This window comes from Pongo pygmaeus, chromosome 10, assembly GCF_028885625.2.
Source record: "Pongo pygmaeus isolate AG05252 chromosome 10, NHGRI_mPonPyg2-v2.0_pri, whole genome shotgun sequence".
Classification (NCBI taxonomy): domain Eukaryota; kingdom Metazoa; phylum Chordata; class Mammalia; order Primates; family Hominidae; genus Pongo; species Pongo pygmaeus.
Genome location: NC_072383.2, coordinates 57,642,749 through 57,667,230, shown reverse-complemented (window position 1 = coordinate 57,667,230; position 24,482 = coordinate 57,642,749). Strand labels below are relative to the sequence as shown.

The window sequence follows — 24,482 nt, the reverse complement described above, 5'->3', positions numbered from 1 at the left end:
TCTTCATATTTATGTCATCTACATAAAAACTTACATTTGTATCATATATCTTTTAGTCTTCTTTTCTATATTCTTGATTGTCATGTTGTACAGCCAGAAAAGAACGAGTATAAATTATCTAGATTTTTTAAAGTGCACATTCAAACATAAGAAATCTAATTATTTTACTTATTTCTTAGTGTTAGGCTGAGGCCAATGAGTCCATGAGCTAAAGTGTCGAAACTTGGTACCAAAAAAGTGATTATTTATGAGTCATGTAGATTTATACTGAGAAAACATCACGTCTTCCAATGTGAAATACACTAAAACCTGATTTGTTGTCTCTTAAGGTGTGCTAGGTGAATGCAAAAAGGATCAGGAAAGGGGGTGAGGACAGGTCAGGAAAAGTGCAAACCCAATGTTCTATTCATAAATTAGTGATGGCATATTTAAAGTTAAGTAGTGAAAAATATGGGGGGCTCAGTTAACACGAATGAAAGAATAGTTAAAGTAGCCATGAATTATTTGGATACCTTGATTTAATGACACCCTTTCTTCTGTACAATTTCATAATGGGGGAATAGAGATTAGTGGGGATTGTAGTGGTGTACCCTGACTTTGCTTCATGATATCTCAAATGTTTAAAACCTATTATTCCCTAGAGAAAGAAATATGTTCATACTAATTGTTGCAGAGGCAGAAGCCAAATGTATCTCCTCCTCCATTTATGTGACTATATAATAATGAAAATCCTAGGTTGATACACTTTTCTCAATCTTGGAAAGATTCTGCTAAAGCAGCAAATCTTCCATCAAGTTCAAGAGGGTGGGGAGAGTGAACAAGTAGAATAATTTATATTACCCTGGAACAATTCTGAATCATGTAGGTATTTATGTCACTGTTTCAATTGTGTTCTGGTTTAACTGTCAATATTTATGCATAGCAGTTAACATGTGTGCATATTTGTAACTCTGTGCAGTGCTACTGCCAGGTGTGACTGTACAAATCATGTGCTTTGAATGTGCAGTTTTACTTTCTTTTCTAACAATTTAATATAATCAGTGTTAGAAATAAATAACGAATGAAGACAACCAAAGAGCAGCCAGACCAATGTGAATTGGTTTTGACGTGACGAGAAACTCATCAGTAAGTAAATAAACCTCCTCCCTGGAGAAGGCCACTGGAGAATGCACCCAGGAGGATGTCTCTACTAGAAGGTAATAAAAAAAATATATAATGTAGTCTTTGACCTAAAACCTCATGATTGTTACTTCGCCATTTATTTCCCCCTGGTATCTGATATTCATATTAGTTTAATGTGCCTTTTCAGAGAATTCAAGATACTTTTTGGAAAGTAGAATTTTTTTTTGAAAATTTGTGATTGGAGAGGTACTACACAATTTAGAGGTTACATTTCTTGACAAATCCGAGTTGAATAAAAAAGAACTAAAAATATAAACATAGGTAATTCAATAATCAAGATCGGGTGAAACTAAATTAAAAACAGCCGTAAAGTCCCACATTTTTCCTAATTTATTTACCTATGATATTGGCACATCTTGTTTTACTTAACATTTGAAAAATACAAATATCTCTTCATATGCAAAGGAGCAAATGTTAAATGAAAAACTGAATTTTACATAGCTTCCTAAATATGAGCCACATGCTTAAGCAGTGAATTAACTTTATGAATCAAATATTTAATGTTAACTATTACAACAGCCTGGTATCCAGGTGCAATCTCACCAGAAAAAAATAGCACCTGCCTTTATTACAATAAAAAAAATGGCTAATTCCCTTTGACATCTTAAGAGTGACACTACTTTAATTGTCAAGCACTAAATACTTTTTTAATTAATCACAATGTTAAACTTCAGATTTATAGATGTAAATATTATAGTTATAACTTTAGTCATAATGTACAATTTCTTTTTTGTTTAAAAGTACTTTCTCACTCAAAATGGTATTTATAGTTTAAAAAGAATATGCCTCTGTATTCAGGAGTGATTCAAATTCCCAGATGTTTTCACATAGTTATGAAAATGGGAAAGTGCTGAATTAACCTGGGCTGCAATATTTCAAGTTTTTTGCTATCAGGTTATAAACTATACCTACAATTGCAAGTCATACAGTGCCTCTATTTCTAGAAGGCTTTTTAAGTTTCCTGGCTTAGCTATGTCCAAAGGCAGCAGGAAGTGTCATCAGTAGAGGGCAGAATTTTCAAGTGCTGCCATTCTTATCCTAGGAGGCATTTCCAGTGGTTGAGCACAAGGCCTGTTTGTAGTTTGCTTTTGCTCTTGCATTTTGTGGAAGGGGAGGAACTGAGAGAGCTTAGAGGGTTCATTAAAAGCACCTCTTACTCTCTTAGTCGTAGTCAGATGGAGTATTCATAACAGTAACCTCCAATTACCACTATGTGTTGGGAAAAATTAGAATTCGGTCTACTTACAATCCTGCCAACTAGGATTTTACTTTGATATTTCAGCATAACAGTGAATCTGGATTGATGCCTGATTAAAATAAAATCCCTGATTATTACTTTCTGGATTACGAACTAAAATCCCTGCAAAATCAATGGATGTGGCTAATTGTTAAGAGTCATGCAGACTTTTACATATTAGGTAAGAATTCTAAAAATTATTTGAGGGTTCTATTCTCTAGCACCAGGTACTAATGCTCCCTACTCAAAAAAAAATCATGTGCATGGATTAATCAAGTCTAACAGTGCTCAGATTTAATGGTTTCACATTGATTTCTTTTCTTTTCTTTGTCAAACTTATATATGCAAATATTTTTATAGTAGTCAGATGTATTTTTGAATAAGGATCACCCTCATTTTTACCCATGTACTTATCTTTAAAACCAACATTGTAAAGTAGCACGCAGACATATGTTTCTTTTATCTTCATGGATTATTTTTACCTTAAAAATAAATTATCATTTTTTTTGAATTTGGGTTTTATTCTCCAGATACTCTGTGTACATGTGGGTAAGTATGTGGGAGTATGTGTGTTTGTGTGCAAGAGGAGATAATTAATTGTCTCTCAACTCTATCTCATACTTTAATATCAAATAAAAAATGAGATGTATAAAGGGTCACTTTGTAGGATTAGGCATCCTCCTTCTACCTACTTAAACCAGGGGTTTGGGATTCAGAATTCTCCATATAACCAAGACCAAAGTCACTGGAAGACTTTAAAATTAGTATTTTAACCACCACACCCAGAGTCAGGTATGGAAATAAACCTATAGCATGGATTCTTCCTATGCATAATCTCAAAATTTAACTACCCAAATAAGTTTTTAAAAACTAATTTAAAATTTGCCATTGAGGAAAATATCATCTCCATCCTTAATTGTGACTCCTCATTTCAGCTAAAATCTTTTCTAATACTTTAAAAACACAAAATGAAAAACAAACTCCTAGAGAAAGTCATAAACACTGAAATCAGAGATGTGATTCTTGTTAAATGTTAGTTTCTCTTTCTGAGGTTACACTCTGTGCGTTTGAAACTTTGACATTAACATCTTCCGAATGTTTAGATTTGCTCAAGGGTTCAGATTCTCTGGTCTTCTGCCTTGCATTTTCCTCCTTCCTTTCCTTTGCAAGCAATCTATAGTTGATAGCATTGCCAATGAGCAGCCACATGCTTGCTGCTACCACAATAGCCCCACAGGATATGTACATGTATTTATATTCTCCAGTTATATCCACCAATTTACCTAGAAGACAAAGAACATCTTTTAAGTTGGCATAATAAAACAGTCATATAATGATAAAAATTCAAATAAATTATTCTTCAAAGTATATTCCTCTTATTTAAATTAATGTCAAATAAGACTTTAAAAATAAAAAATATCTAGATTATGACTTCTACATATGCTTAGTAAAGGTATGCAGAGACACAGTATTATATTACTAGTACATTAAATTTACTCAAAATTATTTCTCTCAGTAAAATATACAAACAAGACAAACTAGGCATTTTTTTGTGTGTATATATTAATACATACATGAGTGAGGTATATTTTTATATCTATACATGTAAATATAGATATCTCTATTTACAGCACATGTTAGGATTGCTTCACCCTTTCCATGCTTCCTTTTCTCTTCAACAGAGAAAAAATAACTTTCTTTAGGAGAAACCCAAAGGATTTTACATGGTTCCTAACTGTGTCTAATACTTACTAAGTGCTTTCTCTATGCCCCATACTAGCCTAAGAATTTTATCTGTAATATCTCACTTAATCCTTACAAGGAGTACTGTGAAGTAATCTGGGCATGGTTATGTAGCTAGTTAGTGGCAGAATCTAGACTCTTAACTGAGGTCTGTCTGTACTCATTCTTAACTACTCTGCAGAATGGCTTCACCTAACCTGTTGTTTAAGTGCCATGTCACTATTTGAGCTAATCCTAGTTTTTACTTTATCTGAGTCTAAATTATTAAGGGCAAACTAATCAGTAAAAAAACTATTCCATTTGATTATTGAGACCATTTAAAATCTAGCCTGGTGCCATTTAATCTGAAGGTTTATTGACTTTTAAAATTTTGTCAGCTTATATTTAGTTTTGTCTCTTGCTTATGCAGGCATCTAATTCTTAGTAATTATTAACAGCAAAATTTAGTGTATACAAATATATATAAATTAGCATATGCATTCCAAGTGATTCTGATATACAACTTTCAAACCAGTCTGTTTAGTCAGAATCCATAGCATTCTCCCTAGAATCTAGTCAGTGGCTCAACATTAAATTTGGCTACTTGTAATATATTACCTATTTAAACAAAATTTTCTGTTTTAATCAGGTAGATGGTATAATGGGTTTATTTAAGTAAGCATGACATAGTCATAAACATAACAAAAATTGCATAATTTTAATTTGCCTTCCTAACTTGAGTCAAATATTTCTATTTCTGCAACGATTATTATACTTCTAAATATAAAAGCATTAGGTCCATGGCCCATCAGAGTTAATACCACTTTGGGCTGCCACATCAGCATACTTTCTAAATGTTTTAAGAATTTTTTAGCATCATCAAGAAAACAGATATGCTTTCCAGAACTAAAGCTTCAATTCCTTCTGAGAGGAGCAGTGAAAGTTCAGTCTGAAAAAAACAAATACGAAATAGAAACCACACACTCCCTACTTTTCACTGCTGTGCTGCAACTATGTAAGACGTAACAGCAATAATATTCAATCATTCAAAAATATTAACTCAGTGCCTACTATGGGCCAGCAGTTCTAGCGATAATCAAATACTATAGAGGAGAAGCCAATCTAAAAGTCAAGAAATATTAGGGGTAGCAGATGGCAGACATGGAATGAAAAAAATGGGTATATAATGGCTACAGTCTGAGAGTTTCAACAATAGGTCTAAAATCAATTACTGCCATTTGCTACCAGTGGCACATGGTTTGGCAATGTTAACACAATAAGCATTCAAAAATATTGAAACTGTTTTTTAAAAATATTAATGCACATTATCTGCTCAGGTGGGAGTGGCCACATAAGACTCCTTTATTTTAATTCTTAGAGTCTATCCCCACTATGTATTTGGATTTGATTCTTTTTTCATCCCCTCATGCATGGTAACTTCTCTGTTGACAGTAAGAATTGTGTGGATAAGAATAGGCTCTAAAATTCATTTGATCAAACTAATTCTGTATGAAAAGAAGGACCAATTGTGCTTATCTTATGTAACAAAATCAACTGCCTGATAAATAACAAGACCTACTGGCTTTCACTCTTTCTTGACAATTGTTTTGATGTCATGGTATATTTATATTGAGAGATATACCACCTAAAACACCTGTGCTAGATACCATATGATAGCCCTGGTGGACAGAGAAAGACAACAACCACACCACCTAGGTCTTAGAGCCAACTTTGATACATTCCTAACGAAGTGAAAAAAAATGAAGAGACAAAAGGTCAATGATGTCATTAAAATTAACAAATTAAACATGAATTTTCAAACTTTCAGAATGGTTCCTTGATGTCGTGTAGAAAACAATTTAAAAACTGACTAAATAATGGAAAAATTTACATTTAGCCTGGCAATGACTCTGACCATGACAGAGCAGGCCAAGAGTCTAAGTGAATACTTAAGTCTGGTGTTAACCGAAACAATATACACTGGTTGCTGGCAAAGGCTGGTGCACAAACAGAATGTAATATTTATAACATTTAAAGTCTAAGACTAAACAAAGTTTTAACTTCAAAATGCTCTGATACATGTCTTTAAACCATAAGTTCAGAAGGCATAATTTACTTCTAAAATCATTCACCACTGTAATTCAGAAGGAAACTATAAAATAACCACAAGCAATTCCAACAAAAATCTAATGCTTCTGTAATGTACATTTTATCTATTTCTCTCTCTCTCTCTCTTAAATATCAGACCAGCTTCTCAATTTGTGAGGGTATTCTTTGGTCATGCTCTAAACGTGTACTGCATCTTTTTACTGAATAATTTAGCACAGACACTCTTATTGGCATCTTTGAAAATATTTCAGATCTTAAAATCTGAAGGTAATCTTTCCAATTTATAAACATGGAACATGAGTGGCCCTCAAAAAAACTGTGAATAAATTTTCGGTCATCTCTGTCTTTCTCTATATGGAATAGATACATGAATATATTCTTATCAGTGATATTATAAATGTATTTTCTCAGCATGTAACAAATTTCAAATTAATATATCCAATGTACTCAACTAAAAAATAGATTCTGACCTTTTGAGAGAATATTCTACATTTTTGGCTCATTTCAATATAAACAGACGAGAGATCTGTTCACCAATGATAAAGATAAAATAGCATTTTTTTCTGATATATTTTTAAGAGACCAAAATAACTGAAGTAGATAAAAATCCTGAAGATTATGCTACTAATTATCAGTCTAACATAAGTTCTTAAGTTCACAGGTCCAGGTTCTGAAACAAATTTAGGTCTAAAATTGACTAATTATGAAATTTTAAAGTTTATAATAAAACCTAAAATTAACCTGCCCATATTCCTTCAGGCTATTAGTATTATTATAAAACACATTTAAACATCTGTATATAAAGTCTCAGTTAATGGATATTAATTTTATGCTTTACATTTTCCTTGATGAAAAATGTTCTTACCGGCAAGAGGAGGGCCAAGAAGAACTGGGCCACACTCCACAATTGTGACAAGTCCGACGGCACTGGAAAATCTTGGTGCACCCACGAGGTCCATGAGAGTTTCAAAGAGAACACTGCTAACACTCCCAAATCCAAGGCCAAAAAATACAGCATATAATACCAGGCTTGTGTAGTCCTGTGCCAGTGGGCACAAGAGGTGACACACTCCATTGAACATGATTGCAAAACTGAAGAAGTACTGAATTCGAGGTCGAATATATTTGGAGTTTGCAATTAATCCTACAGAAGGCCTAGCAAACATATCAACGAAAGCCATAATAGATAGCAGAAAAGCTGCCGAGTACTCATCAATTCCCTGGTCTTTAGCATATGGAGCCAAGAATATAATGGGGGCAAAAAAACCTAGGAACATAATGACATTTCCAGACAGATATATCAGAAATCCTCTATGCTTAAAAAGGGAGAAATCTAAATACTTATTAACTTTTTCCCAAGCTGATTTCTTCGTTTTGATTTTCTTTGGGCTTGAATCATCTTCTGTTTTGTCAGTCTTATTTTTAGACTTAGAAGTGGTTTGATTGGGTCCAAGGGGTCTCATGAGGGAACCAGCCACACAGGCATTCAAAAGTAGACTTCCCAAAATCAGGAAGCTTCCTTTCCAGCCAAAAGTATTAAAAAGGTACTGATTGAAAGGAGCCAATGAACTTAAGAAAACAGGACTTCCTGCCATGGCCAATCCATTTGCCATAGGTCGCTTCCTATAGAAGTATTTGCCAATTATGGTTAAGGCGGGTTGCAGGTTGAAGGCTAAACCTAAACCTAAAAAGAACAAAACAAAAGTGGGGGAAAACACAAACACATTATGGCACTCACAAAAGAAATTACTCCTCAAAATGTACATTCAAGTGGGAAAGGCAGAATTAAAAATGCAATATCAGATAGTACATTTTGATTATTATAAATGTAATTGCACAAAAACAAAAAGGTTTTCATAACTGAACACTTGAAACGACAGTTTCAAGTTTAATTCCTTTAATTTTAAAGCACAAAAATAAAACTAAGAATTTCTACTGATATATCAACAGTTGTACAATAGGTTGAAACTAGGACAAAATTATTAGTTCTCAATTAAAATCATTTAATTCCTCAGATCCTTTCCTCTTGATATATACTTATATACACATATATAGAATAGATTTCTTCCTTGGGAGCAAGAGGGCAATATAAAAATGAATACTTTCCTTTCGGCATTGAAGAATTATAAACAGACTAAAAAGGTCATAATTTGTAACAATCTTATATCTCCCCACAAACATTTACTTCAAAACTATGCAAATAACAAAAATTTCATGCTGTACATCCCTCACATTCCACATTTAATGTATATAGATGCACATGTGTGCTAAGTAAAAAGGAATTTTTTGCTTGAAACATAGTTTTAATTCAGGGAGTAACACTGATTGTTTATATGAGCCAAAGTCCCACTGTCCAGGGAGCTCCTTGGCAGTGTTGAGTATCACCTTTGGAAAATAAATTACCTCTTGTAGCTCACTAAGGCACTACTGAGTGATTGTAATAAATAAGATCCTTTAAAAAGTACATTGATTTAGGCCGCGAGTGGTGGTTCATGCCTGTAATCCCAGCACTTTGGGAGGCCGGGGCAGATGGATCATGAGGTCAGGAGATCGAGACCATCCTGGCCAACATGGTGAAACCCCGTCTCTACTAAAAATACAAAAATTAGCCGGGTGTGGTGGCACATGCCTGTAATCCAGCTACTTGGGAGGCTGAGGCAAGAGAATCGCTTGGACTGAGGAGGCGGAGATTGCAGTGAGCCGAGATCATGCCACTGCACTCCAGCCTGGCGACAGAGTGAGACTCTGTCTCAAAAAAAAAAGTACATTGGTTTATATAAAATTTGGCTTATATAAACTATCTCTTGTTTTCCCTTAAACTAGGAATTACTCTATATTTATATTAGGGGCTAGAGAGGTAAGAGTTCTTCTATATTAACTAATTTACCTAGATTGAAACAGTTCTGCAAAGTGGTTAAGTATTCCAGTTGTGAAATACACAGGTCTGTGTACAAATACTCCAACCCTTTAATACAGACATTTTCTATAAGTAAGAGGACCCCTAAAAGCTGACAAGAAGGAACAAGAACATGCTTTGGAGAGTAAAAGGACAGCATGTTCTCTAACACTATACCTCAGCCATACCTGTGAGATATGCAGAATGAGTGTAATTAAATACGATTTATAAATAATAAAACTGACCAGCCTATGGTCAAGTAGCTTGTAAGTAGAAGAACCCAAACTAAAATCCAGGTATTATGTTTCAGAGCTTAAGTTTTTTTTTTTTTTTTTAATCTTGTATCATTTTTCCCATTCTGTCGCCTGGAACTTTTGCCTTCAAATCTTAATCCATATTTTCATTTGGAAATAGTTGCCATCTCTTTCTCATTCCGGCATGGTAAAACAAACATAGGCTTGAAATCAATAGAACTGATCTGCTCCAAATAAGTACCTATTTTATATTACTGGGCAAAACACTTAGACTTTCTGAGCTTGACTTCCCCTAACAACACAAAAAGATTTTGCCAAAATAAAGTAAGTTCTAGAACTGTAAGATATTATATAAATGGTATTGTGATTATTTGCAAACATTTATTTATGATCATCAAAATTCTGGGTACTCTGTAAAGTACTACGTATTCATTTTTTACATTTTTCTAATAACTTCTTTAAAAAGAGCTATTATTTATCTAATTTTATAGACAAAGAAAGTATAAGGAGGTTAACGTACCCATGATCACACAGATCATATGTGTCAAGTCAAGTTTAAATGCTAGATCTGTCTACTTTTGGAAACCAAAGTATTTGCTGATAATGATTTAAATTAAATCCCTCATAGATGGACTTAATAATTGACTTCGGGGGCATCAAAGTATTTAAGAGCCAAAGGAATACAATTATAAGTTGAAACACCAATAATGCCATTGATATCTGTAGTGCAGGAAATAACAAAATCATCTTTTCCCTACTTGTAGGCCCATCCCAACTTCTACAGTCAAATGCAGTAGTCAATTTCTCTACACAAAAGAAAAGGCACTCTCTTCACTATGACAATGCTTAGATATAAGACGGTTTTCATTTACAATATTAAATGCATTTTGTTATATCAAAAAAGGAGAGAGATGTGGATAGATTGTAAAGAGAAAGATTTTAACATCACTATTACTGTAAGCTTCAATACATTTTTTTTCATCAAATGACGCATGAGTGTAAGATTACATGAGTGTAAATATGTTTGCCTTTTTATCTCTGGGCAGAAAGAAAAGATTCAGTCTCTTTATATATTGAAGTCCAATTTTTCCTAATATGTTGACTATAAATTTGTAATGCAATTTTTTATTTAGACTAATAAAAATAGTGCTTTCCAGGTGTACATATTGTGGTCATTTTGAGTCAATAGATATGTGCATGAGAAACAACTATCATCAAGTGACAGTAGGTCATTTTTAATATTTGTGTTAGAAGAAAGTGTGGCTCACCAAGCTTTTAAACAGGATCATTTCAGTAAGAAAAAGAAGGAACAGGGTTAATGAGCTCTACCACTAATCAGAACAAGTAACAATAATTTTATTGTTGAAGCTAAATCAGTGCATCCAGAAAATATCTCTCTGGCATCGTTTTAACATACTATGAGTGGAAAGTCAGATACTGCAAATGGAGATAAGTCATGAAAATAAGTTTTATAATAACGAAGGTATTTATTTACATCAGAAAGTCTGTGTCCAACAACACCATCTCCATTGGCTGAAGAGTAAAAAGCAAAAAAGGAGAAAAAGCAAACTAAAGCTGTTTTCTTTTTAAATTTATATGATAACATGTAACTTGTCTGATAATTTTTTATTTTTTAAAAAATGAAATGTTTGCCCATTATATAGCTTGAATTTCAGTGTACTACATGAAAATACTTTAAAACTGCATTGTTTATAAAAAAATTAAATTCAAAGAAAATAAGAATTTTCTGTTGTTCATTCTTCTCACAGAGCTTTGAAAATAACAGAAGAGTTAAGAATAAGCTAAAGACTAAATGACTTACCTGTAATGAATCCCATAGTGAGGTACAGCTGTACCACGCTGCTACTAAAGGAGGCCAACACCATTCCAAGACAGCACAATAAGCCTCCTGCTATCACCACTGGCCGGCTGCCGTATTTATTTACTAAAACACTACTTACAGGACCTAGAGCAGAGAGGAGATAAAGAAATACTCAGTTGCTATTGTCATTTATTTGTTTATCTTTAACATCCAATATTTGGAAAGGCGAGAAAGCACATTTTAATGGTCAGAGGAGAAATACTAGTTCACATGAAACATAATGAGAACTTTTCAATACTTCACAAATGATCAGTTTGACAGGTTATTTTCGGTCATATGTATAAAACCACATGAAATAATAAATTAGAAGTGTTGAACATATATTTTGTTGTAACCATAATCATTCAAATCTTGATAGAAAAGTTTTTCAATAGAACATAGCTAAAATATCCAAAACATCTTAACAGATGCAGGTAAATTTATGTAACAAAAAAATCTAGGACAATGACTTGTCTGCTAAAATTTTATTTTCTAGAATAATGTGTGTGTATACACATACATATGCCATTAATTAGAGCTGAAATTGTTTTTTAAAATTATCAACAGTGATTTTTCTTTAATACTATAATTTGTTGATTCTAAGACACCTATTGTTTTCACATCCTATCATATTAGCAATAAGGATGTCTTACACCTAATGACTTTTTCCAATCTAGGTTCATCAAGAGGCAGTCATAGGTAGTAATGTTGTTATCATGGACTATGCATGTCTGAATTTGGTTATTATTTCCTGTGGCTTGATTGGACAATGCTTAATCACATTTCAGTAGAACCTTTTAAGGAGCATTTGAAAAATGAATATAAATATAAATCCTGATTTTTGACAGAAAAATCTTTTGTTGACACGTTCTAGTAAGGTAAATAGCAACATCAAAACTTAAAGACTGGGTGTAGCTCTTTAGATGAAATCACCGGAAAAATGGTGGATCTCTCTGTTAAAATATATTGCACACTGACAAAGAGAATAAGCCTAGGTGTGAGATGTGAATGCTGAAAACTCAGACTCCAGAGTAATTTAGAAGAGTCCGGTAGTGAAAGTGAAGAAGGTTTAGGAATGCCTTACCAATTTTTTTAATGTATATTTTCCAATGTATGTCTGTGTGTGTATATACATAAAATATTCACAAGTGATTAAAATTATTAAAATAATCTGCATTTAAGTCTAAAAAAGCTCTTTTGGTAGGTATAAAAATTCTAAATGTTAAGAAACTGTGTTTTACTTCAGCGACAGCATTATTTTCTTTCTTGGTGTACTATAAAATAACAGTGCAACTTAACAATTAAGACTATCTTAGACTCGATTAAATTCCATAGTACTTTATGGGACTTGTCAACGTATAAATGGCTTGCTTTCACATTTCATTCTTAAATTAAAATTGTATTTCATCTGAAACTAGGGACACTATTTGGAGGAAATAAATACTAGGTTAGGTCAGAATTTTCAATCCAATATTTGGCCTAAAAAACATAATTTTTTAGCTAATACTATGGTATTAAGAATTTCCAAGTGTATTGTATTTGAGAATTTTTACATGGATCATATATAAAACATTGAGATTCACTTATCAATGCACTCATATCCTTTTATACAAATATAATTATTATTTTTATTCTGCAAAAAAATTTAAACTTAAACTTCAGTGCCTAATACTATTACTCCACAATATCTTTTGAAAGAATATTGGTAATAACACACAATTTCAGAAAGAGATAACTCAAACACAGAATACACAAGTTTGCATTTATAATAGCAAGCAACATAAAACTTTAAAAAGGCCACATGAAAGAAAGCTCTATAAAAACAACAGGGTTTGGAGGGAAGAACTAAAAGAAAATTGTACAAGTTGTATAAAAAGAATATAATTCTGTCTCTAACATGGTAAAGTTCACCTGAAGAGCTGAAGAAAATAAATTATACACGTAGAGAATATATATAACACATAGTATATCAGACATACCTCAGAGACACTGCAGGTGAGGTTCCACAGAGCCTTGATAAAGTGAATATTGCAATAAAGTGAGTCACAAATTTTTTGGTTTCTCAGTGCATATAAAAGTTATGTTTACACTTTACACACTATATTAAGTGTGCATAGAATTATATCTAAAAAGTGTGCATAACTTAATTAAAAATATTTTATTGCTAAAAAATGTTAATGATCATCTGAGCCCTCAGTGATTTTCAGTCTTTTTGCTGGTGGAGGGTCCCGTCTTGATGTTGATGGCTGCTGACTGATCGGGGTGGCAGTTGCAAAAGGCTGGGGTAGCTGTGGCAATCTTTTTGTTGTTGTTGTTGAGACAGAGTCTTGCTCTGTCACCCAGGCTGGAGTGCAGTGGATCGATCATAGCTCACTGAAGCCTTGACCCCCTAGACTCGAGATCCTCCCAACTAAGTCTCCCTAGTAGCTGGGACCACAGGTGTGTGCCACCATGCCGGGCTATTCTTTTTAATTTTTTTCATAGAGACGAGGACTTGCTATGTTGCCTAGGCTGGTCTTGAATTCCTGGGCTCAAGTGATACTACCACCTCAGCCTCCCTAAATGCTGGGATTATAAGTGTGAGCCATTGCACCTGGCTGGCAATTGTTTAAAATAAGACAAACAAGTTTGCTGCATCAGTTGATTCTTTCTTTCATGCAAGATTTCTTTGCAGCATGCGATTTCTTTGACAGCATTTTACCCATAGTAGAACTTTCAAAACTGGAGTCAATTCTCTCAAACCTTTCCACCGCTTTATCAACTAAGTTTATGTACTATTCTAAACCTTTTGTAGTTATATCAACAATATATACAGCATTTTCATCAGGAGTAAATTATATTTTAAGAAACCACTTTCTTGACTCATCCATAAGAAGCAACTCTTCCTTGATTCAAGTTTTATAAGATTGCAGCAATCTAGTCACACCTTCAGGCTCCACTTCTAATTCTAGTCCTCTTGCTATTTCTACCACACCTGCAGTTACTTACTTCACTGAAGTTCTGAACCTCTTAAAGTCACCCATGAGGATTGAAATCAACTTCTTCCAAACTCCTGTTAGTGTTGGTATTTTGACCTTCTCCCATAATAGTGAATGATCGTAATGTTATCTGGAATGGCAAATCCTTTCCAGAAGATTTTCCATCTCCTTTTCCCAGATTCATCAGAGGAATCATTATGTATGGCAGCTGTAAGCTTACAAAATGTATTTAAATTTTTTTATTATACTTTAAGTTCTAGGGTACATGTGCACAATGTGCAGGTTTGTTACATATGTATACATGTGCCTTATTGGTGTGCTGCACCCATTAACTTGTCATTTACACTAGGTATATCTCCTAATGCTATCCCTCCCCCCTCCCCCCACCCCACAACAGGCCCCAGTGTGTGATGTTCCCTTTCCTGTGTCCAAGTGTTCTCACTGTTCAATTCCCACCTATGAGTGAGAACATGCGGTGTTTGGTTTTTTGTCCTTGCAATAGTTTGCTGAAATTGAAAGTTGAAATGACTCCTTGATCCATGAGCTGCAGAATGAATGTTGTATTAGCAGGCATGAAAACAATATTAACCTCCTTGTACATCTCTGTCAGAGCTCTTGGGTGACCCAGGTGCATTGTCAATAAGCAGTAATATTTTGAAAGGAACTTTTTTTCTTAGCAGCAGGTCTCAACAGTGGGCTTAAAATATTCAGCAAACTATGCTGTAAACAAATGTGCTATTATACAGACTTTGGTATTCCATTTATAAAACACAGGCAGAACAGATTTGGCATAATTATTAAGGGCCACAGAATTTGCAGAATAGTAAATGAGCTTTGCTTCAACTTAAAGTCACCAGCTTCATTGGCCCCTAACAAGAGAGTCAGCTTGTCCTTTGAAGCTTTGAAGACAAGCATTGGCTTCTGCTCTCTACCTATAAAAGTCCTAGATAGCATCTACTTCCAATAGAAGGCTATTTCATCAACACTGACAATCTGTTGTTTAGTATAGTCACCTTCATCAACGATCTTAGCTAGATCTTCAGGATAACTTGCTGCAGTTTCTAATCAGCATTTGTTGCTTCACCTTTCACTTTTATGTTAGCAAGATGGCTTCTTTCCTTAAACCTCATGAATCAACATTTACTAGCTTCTAGTTTATTTGTGTACTAGAAGCTAGTAAATGTTGATTCATGAGGTTTAAGGAAAGAAGCCATCTCGTTAATAAACTAGAAAATCTAGAAGAAATGGATAAATTCCTCGACACATACACCCTCCCAAGACTAAACCAGGAAGAAGTTGAATCTCTGAATAGACCAATAACAGGCTCTGAAATTGAGGAAATAATTAATAGCTTACCAACCAAAAAAAGTCAAGGGCCAGATGGATTCACAGCTGAATTCTACCAGAGGTACAAGGAGGAGCTGGTACCATTCCTTCTGAAACTATTCCAATCAACAGAAAAAGAAGAAATCCTCCCTAACTCATTTTACGAGGCCAGCATCATCCTGATACCAAAGCCAGGCAGAGACACAACCAAAAAAGATAATTTTAGACCAATATCCTTGATGAACATTGATGCAAAAATCCTCAATAAAATACTGGCAAAATGAATCCAGCAGCATATCAAAAAGCTTATGCACCATGATCAAGTGGGATTCATCCCTGGGATGCAAGGCTGGTTCAACATACGAAAATCAATAAACGTAATCCAGCATATAAACAGAACCAAAGACAAAAACCACATGATTATCTCAATAGATGCAGAAAAGGCCTTTGACAAAATTCAGCAATGCTTCATGCTAAAAACTCTCAATAAATTAGGTATTGATGGGACGTATCTCAAAATAATAAGAGCTATCTATGACAAACCCACAGCCAATATCATACTGAATGGACAAAACCTGGAAGCATTCCCTTTGAAAACTGGCACAAGACAGGGATGCCCTCTCTCACCACTCCTATTCAACATAGTGTTGGAAGTTCTGGCTAGGGCAATCAGGCAGGAGAAGGAAATAAAGGGCATTCAATTAGGAAAAGAGGAAGTCAAATTGTCCCTGTTTGCAGATGGCATGATTGCATATCTAGAAAACCCCATCGTCTCAGCCCAAAATCTCCTTAAGCTGATAAGCAACTTCAGCAAAGTCTAAGGATACAAAATCAATGTAAAAAAATCACAAACATTCCTATACACCAATAACAAACAGAGAGCTAAATCATGAGTGAACTCCCATTCACAAATGCTTCAAAGAGAATAAAATACCTAGGAATCCAACTTACAAGGAATGTGAAAGACCTCTTCAAGGAGAACTACAAAGCACTGCTCAATGAAATAAAAGAGTACACAAACAAATGGAAGAACATTCCATGCTCATGGGTAGGAAGAATCAATATCATGAAAATGGCCATACTGCCCAAGGTAATTTACAGATTCAATGCCATCCCCATCAAGCTACCAATGACTTTTTTCACAGAATTGGAAAAAACTACTTTAAAGTTCATATGGAACCAAAAAAGAGCCCACATTGCCATATCAATCCTAAGCCAAAAGAACAAAGCTGGAGGCATCACGCTACCTGACTTCAAACTATACTACAAGGCTACAGTAACAAAAACAGCATGGTACTGGTACCAAAACAGATATATAGACCAATGGAACAGAACAGAGCCATCAGAAATAGTGCCACATATCTACAACTATCTGATCTTTGACAAACCTGACAAAAACAAGCAATGGGGAAAGGATTCCCTATCTAATAAATGGTGCTGGGAAAACTGGCTAGCCATATGTAGAAAGCTGAAACTGGATCCCTTCCTTAAACCTTATAAAAAAATTAATTCAAGATGGATTAAAGACTTACATGTTAGACTTAAAACCATAAAAATCCTAGAAGAAAACCTAGGCAATACCATTCAGAACATAGGCATGGGCAAGGACTTCATGTCTAAAACACCAAAAGCAATGGCAACAAAAGCCAAAATTGACAAATGGGATCTAATTAAACTAAAGAGCTTCTGCACAGCAAAAGAAACTACCATCAGAGTGAACGGGCAATCTACAGAATGGGAGAAAATTTTTGCAATCTACTCATCTGACAAAGGGCTAATATCCAGAATCTACAATGAACTCAAACAAATTTACAAGAAAAAAACAAACAACTCCATCAAAAAGTGGGAGAAAGACATGAACAGACACTTCTCAAAAGAAGACATTTATGCAGCCAAAAAACACATGAAAAAATGCTCATCATCACCGGCCATCACAGAAATGCAAATCAAAACCACAATGAGATACCATCTCACACCAGTTAGAATGGTGATCATTAAAAAGTCAGGAAACAACAGGTGCTGGAGAGGATGTGGAGAAATAGGAACACTTTTACACTGTTGGTGGGACCGTAAACTAGTTCTACCATCGTGGAAGTAGGTGTGGCGATTCCTCAGGGATCTAGAACTAGAAATACCATTTGACCCAGCAATCCCATTACTGGGTATATACCCAAAGGATTATAAATCATGCTGCTATAAAGACACATGCACACGTACGTTTATTGTGGCACTATTCACAATAGCAAAGACTTGGAACCAAGCCAAATGTCCAACAATGATAGACTGGATTAAGAAAATGTGGCACATATACACCATGGAATACTATGCAGCCATAAAAAATAATGAGTCCATGTCCTTTGTAGGGACATGGATGAAGCTTGAAACCATCATTCTCAGCAAACTATCACAAGGACAAAAAACCAAACACCGTATGTTCTCACTAATAGGTGGGAATTGAACAATGAGAACACATGGACACAGGAAGGGGAACACATCACACACCGGGGACTGTTGTGGGGTAGGGGGAGGGCGGAGGGATAGCATTAGGAGATATACCTAATGCTAAATGACGAGTTAATGGGTGCAGCACACCAACATGGCACATGTATACATATGTAACAAACCTGCATGTTGTGCACATGTACCCTAAAACTTAAAGTATAATAATAATAAAATCAAAAAACAAAAACAAAAAAAACCAAAATTTGCTAGCTTCAAACTTTTCTTCTGCAGATTCCTTACCTTCAATAGAATTGAAGACGGTTAGGGCCCTGCTCTGGATTAGGCTCTGGCTTAGGGAATGATGTGGTTGGTTTGATCTTGTATCCAAACTTCTAAAACTTTCTTCACTTTTCCTTTGCATTCACAACTTGGCTAACCTTAGTGCTAGACACCTAGCTTTCAGCCTGCCTGTGCTTTCAGCACCTTTCTCATTAAGGTGAATCATTTCTAGCTTTTGATTTAAAATGAGAGACTTGCGACTCTTCCTTTCACTTGAACACTTAGAGGCCACTGTAGGTTTCTTAAGTGGCCTAATTTCAATACTGTTGTATCTCAGACAATAGAGAGGCCCTAGGAGAGGGGGAGAGATAGCAGAAAAGCTGGTCTATGGAGCAGTGAGAATGCACACAACATTAAACTTACCCTCTTATATGGGCACAGTTCATGGCACCCAAAAACAATTACAATAGCAACATCAAAGATAACCATAACAGATATAATAACAGTAAGAGTTTGAAATACTGTGAGAATTACCAAAATGTGACACAAGACACAAAGTCAGCACATGCTGTCAGGAAAAATGGTGCCAACAGAGTTTCTGAAGGCAGGGTTGCCACAAACCTTCAATTTGTAATTAATGCAGTATTTGCAAAGTGCAGTAAAGTGAAATGCAATAAATAGAAGTATACCTGTATTTTAATGTTTCGATTTTTTGCCTCTAAATGATAAAAAGGCAGTATAGTTATTTTCATTTTTTAAGTTTTGGTAAATGTTTTTGATACACTTCTCAGAAATGCTAAGTTTATTGACTAGAAATAATCTTTTTTTAATCAGATGGTTTCCAATTTTCTGCTTTTCACAATATTGAGGGAAGATTCAAATGAATTGTCAGTCCACAGATCATTACAAATAATTTTTGATAGTAAATCATTATGTGATTTTTGGCAAGTTCAAATAATTGACTAATACTGAAAATAAAATACTTTCCACTGTCATCTACTTTATTATGTGAACAAGTTACTCAGCACGTACCTCAATTAAAAACCAAGAAAAACCAAGAAAGAAATAGAATTGAGACAAAAACCTGTATCTGCTTAACTAGTACTAAAAAGTATTCATCTTTAGATATACTGGATGCCTATTGATTTCATTAAAAGGCACATTTCTAGTCAATGTTTACATTTTATTTAGTAATTATCTTATTTTGATTGAATCTGCTATAACAGTATTATAATAGAATATTTTAACTATGTAGTCTTATGATCCCAGAAAATTTTTAAAAATTAGATATATGTGCAATGTTTTTGCAAATAAAATAAAATGAATTAAAAATACTTAAACCCATGAAAATAATTTGCAGAGATGTAACAAAAATATAAGTTCAAATATAGATTGAATACAGAATTTATCATTTTTCTGTCCCATGATCATTCATTCATTTATTTTTAAATGATTGATACTGAGCATCAGATTTTTTTTTTTTTGAGAAAGATGTGGTCTCATTATGCTGCCCAGCTTGAAGTACAGTGGCTATTCCTAGGCACTGTTATAGTACACTGCAGCCTCAAACTCTGAGCCTCAAGTGATCCTCCCACCTCAGCCTCCCAAGCAGCTAGGCCTACAGTCATGCTGTACTTAACCTGACTAATTTTGATATTGAGATTTCACTGTTGTTTTAGAAAGAAGTTACTGTTTCTGTCCTTATGCAAAAATTTGTAGTAGAAAGAAAATTCAAAAGAAATTTTTAGACCTTTTTTAGTTCTGGGAATGATTGTTTTACATTGACTATGTCCCTTATGGACAATTTGCAGTCAGTGGATAATTTTAGAGATATAAATAAATAATACATAAGCAACAGCACAGCTTTTCAGAATTTTATAAGACCTTTCGTTCAATTCACAATGTGTCATAACTATATAAATAGTATAATAAAAGAAATGTACTTATGAATTTATCTTAACACTCCATTTGGATATTCAAGCTAGAATGAAACAATTCAATAAGAAAGCTTTTCATGAAGAGTTTCAAGAGAGTGTATAAAAAGAAAGGCTCCATATTCATCCCATTGCATTCTGGCTTATGATATGAAAATTGTAAAAAATTTCTCAAATAGCAGGTGAAAAACAGAACAACTTAGACTCCAGAAACAGAGAAAATTCACATGACACAGTAGAATGACAAAGACCCTCTCCATTTGTTCTCCTTGAGTCAGATTACATTACAGAACAATTCAGCCAGAGCTTAAGTATACCACTCATTGTATATGGTGGTAACCTGATGAGGGCCCAAAGAAAGATGGAATCCCCTTAATACAGTTGGCATAATGAGTAAAATCATATATAACATTGCATAAACACCATGTGCTACTGATTTCTCCCATAAAATGACCATATTTAGGACTTCTCTTTTAGTAAATATTGTAATGATGCCCAGATACCAAGAAAATGCTCTGAATTTCTGTTTAGAGCCTTGAAACCAAGGGAACAAATAGATAAATATGTGAAAACAAATGAGTAGCCCTGCCAAGAGTTTCCTTGGGCATTTTGGCATTGTCATTTCCAAGGAATTATGCCTGGGCCTCAGCCATTTACTTCTGTTTCTTGACAAGAATGTGTGTGGTTCACACGAAATAGCTACTGTTTAAGTTGATGTTCATTGATTTACACATGCACTCATGGTACATATTTTTAGAGAGCAATCTATGCTACAAATAAAACTATACAAATAAAATCTATGCTACAAATAAAACTACAATTTGGTATCATTGTAATTAGTTAGAATGAAAAATTAAATAAAATTTATATGAGCCAAACAAGGCAACGGTAATAAAAGAGTTGAACAAATAGATTCAGATGTAAACAATAGTCTATGGTAAATCACTGTTTTCTATACTCTTTGTATAACCAATTACTAGAGAGTTATATAAATGCATTGAGATTTTATATGTGCCATTACCAATAATAAAGTATTTATGTAACTTAAGTAGTACATTTACCAATCCAAATATTGGAAAAGTTAGAAATCTAACCATCAGACTTTGAGAGAACATAAATGCTTCTAAAACAGAAGATGAAAAAAGAAATCTAAATCTTATCAACCAAGTATTTAACAATACATAGTTTCATGTTCCTAGGAATGATCCTGATTGAGTAAAGCTGCACTGAATCCTAAAGGATGTGGAGATCAAAAAGCTTTCAAATATTCTACCTGTAAACACAAGTACATTTTGCAGTAACTTCTTCAATTAAATATCATATTGTCAAGACATATGTGATTTTTTTAAATATTTAAAGTGTTTGAAGACTAGTTGTTTAAAAAATACACATGGTTTAATATTTAACAGAAGAATCCATGCACAATGTTACGATATATTTCACTAACAACAATGAAACAATTAACCAATCTGCTCCTTGCTTCATGTCTTTTTATTTCAGTAGTCCCCCTTACCCAAGGTTTCACTTTCAGTGTTTCAGTTACCTGTGGTCAACAAAGGTCCAAAAATGTTAAATGGAAAATTCCAGAAATAAATAATTCATAAGTTTTAAATTGTGCACTGTTTTGAGTAGCATGATAAAATCTCGTGTTGTCCTGCTTCAACCTGCTTGGGATGTGAATGTTTCCTTTGCCCTGTTTATTCACACTGTATAGATTACCTGCCCATTAGTTACTTAGCAGCCCTCTTGGTTATCAGGTTAACAGATTGCAAGAAGGAAAAAGGCAAGTATAGTACAGTAAGATATTTTGAGAATAAGAGACCACATTCACATAACTTTTATTAAAGTATATTATTGTTCTTTTTTATGAATTGTTGTTAATCTCTTCTTGTGCCTATTTTAAGGGCATATAGTGTTGAGTACTATCTATGATTGCAGGTCACCACTGAGGGTCTTAGAACATATCTCCCACAGATAAGGAGAGATTACTGTATATGCGACTGTGGGTTTACTATGAAATGCAGCTTAATCTCCAGAGCCCTGCACTTCTATAAGGTCACTTCCAAACACCTGGGAGGACCCAGAGATGTGTTCACATGGTCATAAGCTTAATAAAATTTGAAAGGTAAGACACATTCATATTTTTTTTTCTCAAACAGTCTTTCCCAAATGGTATAATCTTTAGAGGGAATAAAATCTAGATTTACTCCTGGAAATGCCAATGCTTTTTGTCTGCACTCTACACAAAAGTCTCAAGTTTAGATTTATTTTAGTTTCATAAGGCCAAGTTTGAATTGTTTTGTTCTCGTAATAATGGGTATAGTTTCTGTGTATTTCTCAGACAGTAAGATCTATGATAGATTTTTAAATTAATGTGATCCATAAAACTGGGAAAATTCCAGGGTGTTCACAAGACACATATTTATTTTCTCCATGGCCATGAAGATCAGAGGCCATCTATTTTTGATCTACACATAAATCTCATTAGAAAAACATAATTGCTAGGTTTAAAATGTCATGCTAATATTAGTTACTTGTGCAATTTAAGGAAGAAAAAAGATTGTTTATAGGAACTGACCAAAAATAATTCTACAGAAAAGATAGCCTTTAGTATTGCATAAGTTATCCTAAACACACCATTGCATTGTTCTATATCTCAGAGGCAGAGCATCAGAGCATTCTGAAATCAAATATTTTCCCCTGAATTTATTTCAAATATAGCCTACAAATATTTTATAAAATATTTACTATTGTGCCTTAATAACATAAATCACAAGAAAGATGTCTATTTCCATTCATTAATAAAACTGTTACTTTTCTTGAAGTATAAATATTGTTTTTCATAGTTCAGTAATCTGTAAAGAAACATTGGGACATAAATAAAAAACTGTATTCTAAAGGCAAATGATAAAACTAAAAGTATCTGGCAAATAACCGACAAAATAAGAACTTCAAGGATATAATTTACTATGTTTCTTTGTATCCCTAACTATTGTCAATAGGTTTTAAGAAAAATGCCCATAAATATGAAGTAAATCTTATTCAGTGAACAAGAAAATGGGGTCCTATTTTAATGACCCTTGAATGTTTCCAATGATATATAAAGAACAGACTTTAACAGACAGATAAAAGTGCAGCTATGTAGATAGGCAGATAGAAAGATGGATTGATTTTAACTTAACTACTCTGCTAGATACTTCTTTTCACTCTACCCTAAATACTATAAAATATTTGCTTACTTTCATAATTCTGAAGGATAAAAGTTCCAAGTTACATGGTTATTACTAAAATACTCAGTAGTCATCAGATTAGATTAGTATATGTAGTAGTAGATTAATATATGTCCAGTTTCAGAATGTACATGTCTTTCCTTAAATAGAAAAAAAAGTCCATACAGAAGACTCATGAAAAAGACTAATGATTGACCCAAAATATTTTCCATATCAAATTATATAATACAGCTGACAGCCCTTAAAAGTGGTAACAAGACTTGGAGATGAAACAATACATACATGCATTAAAATAATGTTATCCTAAAGCTATCTGACAAATGAAAATGAATTTGTCATAAATTGATGCCCAAGAACCAGTTCACTGTGAATTACAGACTTATCTTAAAACAAAGTGGCACAGAGATGTGCATGTGGTACTGTAGCAACAATGAATAATTATCATAGTTAAGAAATTTGTTAAATTTATAGAAATGCCAATCATATGAGACAGTGGTTTACACGTTCTTCTCAAATACATATTATGTACATATAAACTGGTAATCATTAGTGATTCCGTTCACATTCTGCTGGGTCTATCTCTTTTTTTGTTTCTCCCTGCTTTATTTTTTTACATCAATATTATCATTTTATTCTATTTGTGTTATGAATTATGATTGAATAAATACCCTATAATAATTATGCTATCTGTTGTAGGGATTCTACTCCCCTTTTTGAGGATACCTCGTGCCAGTTTCATTAAAAACAAAGTTTTAACATTTAAATGTAAATTATTCCCATCTTCCTTTGTAGAGGAAGTAGCATATGATAAAATACAGTATCTGCTGGAAAATATAGAATACCCTTTAATAAATTAAAATCTAATAATTATTCCTAAGTTTTCTAAAATCTTTTTGAAAAATTTATTTAATTGTGGTAAGAACACTTAACATGAGATCCAGTCTCAACAAATTTTTAAGTGTACAGTAAAGCATGGTATAGTTTTTTCTAATTTTTTTTTGTTAATTGACAAATAAAAATTACATACAATTG

General features: G+C 33.6%; 1 protein-coding gene across 7 annotated transcripts in view; it reads right to left on the bottom strand.

Moving 5' to 3' along the window:
- Nucleotides 1–1,494: 1,494 nt before the first annotated feature.
- SLC16A7 (solute carrier family 16 member 7) overlaps nt 1,495–24,482 on the bottom strand; it is a 182,774-nt gene continuing 159,786 nt past the window's right edge. For all 7 annotated transcript variants that reach the window (XM_054444064.2, XM_063672852.1, XM_063672853.1 and 4 more), the window contains 3 exons: nt 11,223–11,366; nt 7,116–7,934; nt 1,495–3,702 (listed from right to left, as the gene is read on the bottom strand). In XM_054444064.2, coding sequence (XP_054300039.1) covers nt 3,446–3,702; nt 7,116–7,934; nt 11,223–11,366 — 1,220 coding nt within the window. In that variant the 3' untranslated portion in view covers nt 1,495–3,445. The remainder of the gene's footprint in view (nt 3,703–7,115; nt 7,935–11,222; nt 11,367–24,482) is intronic.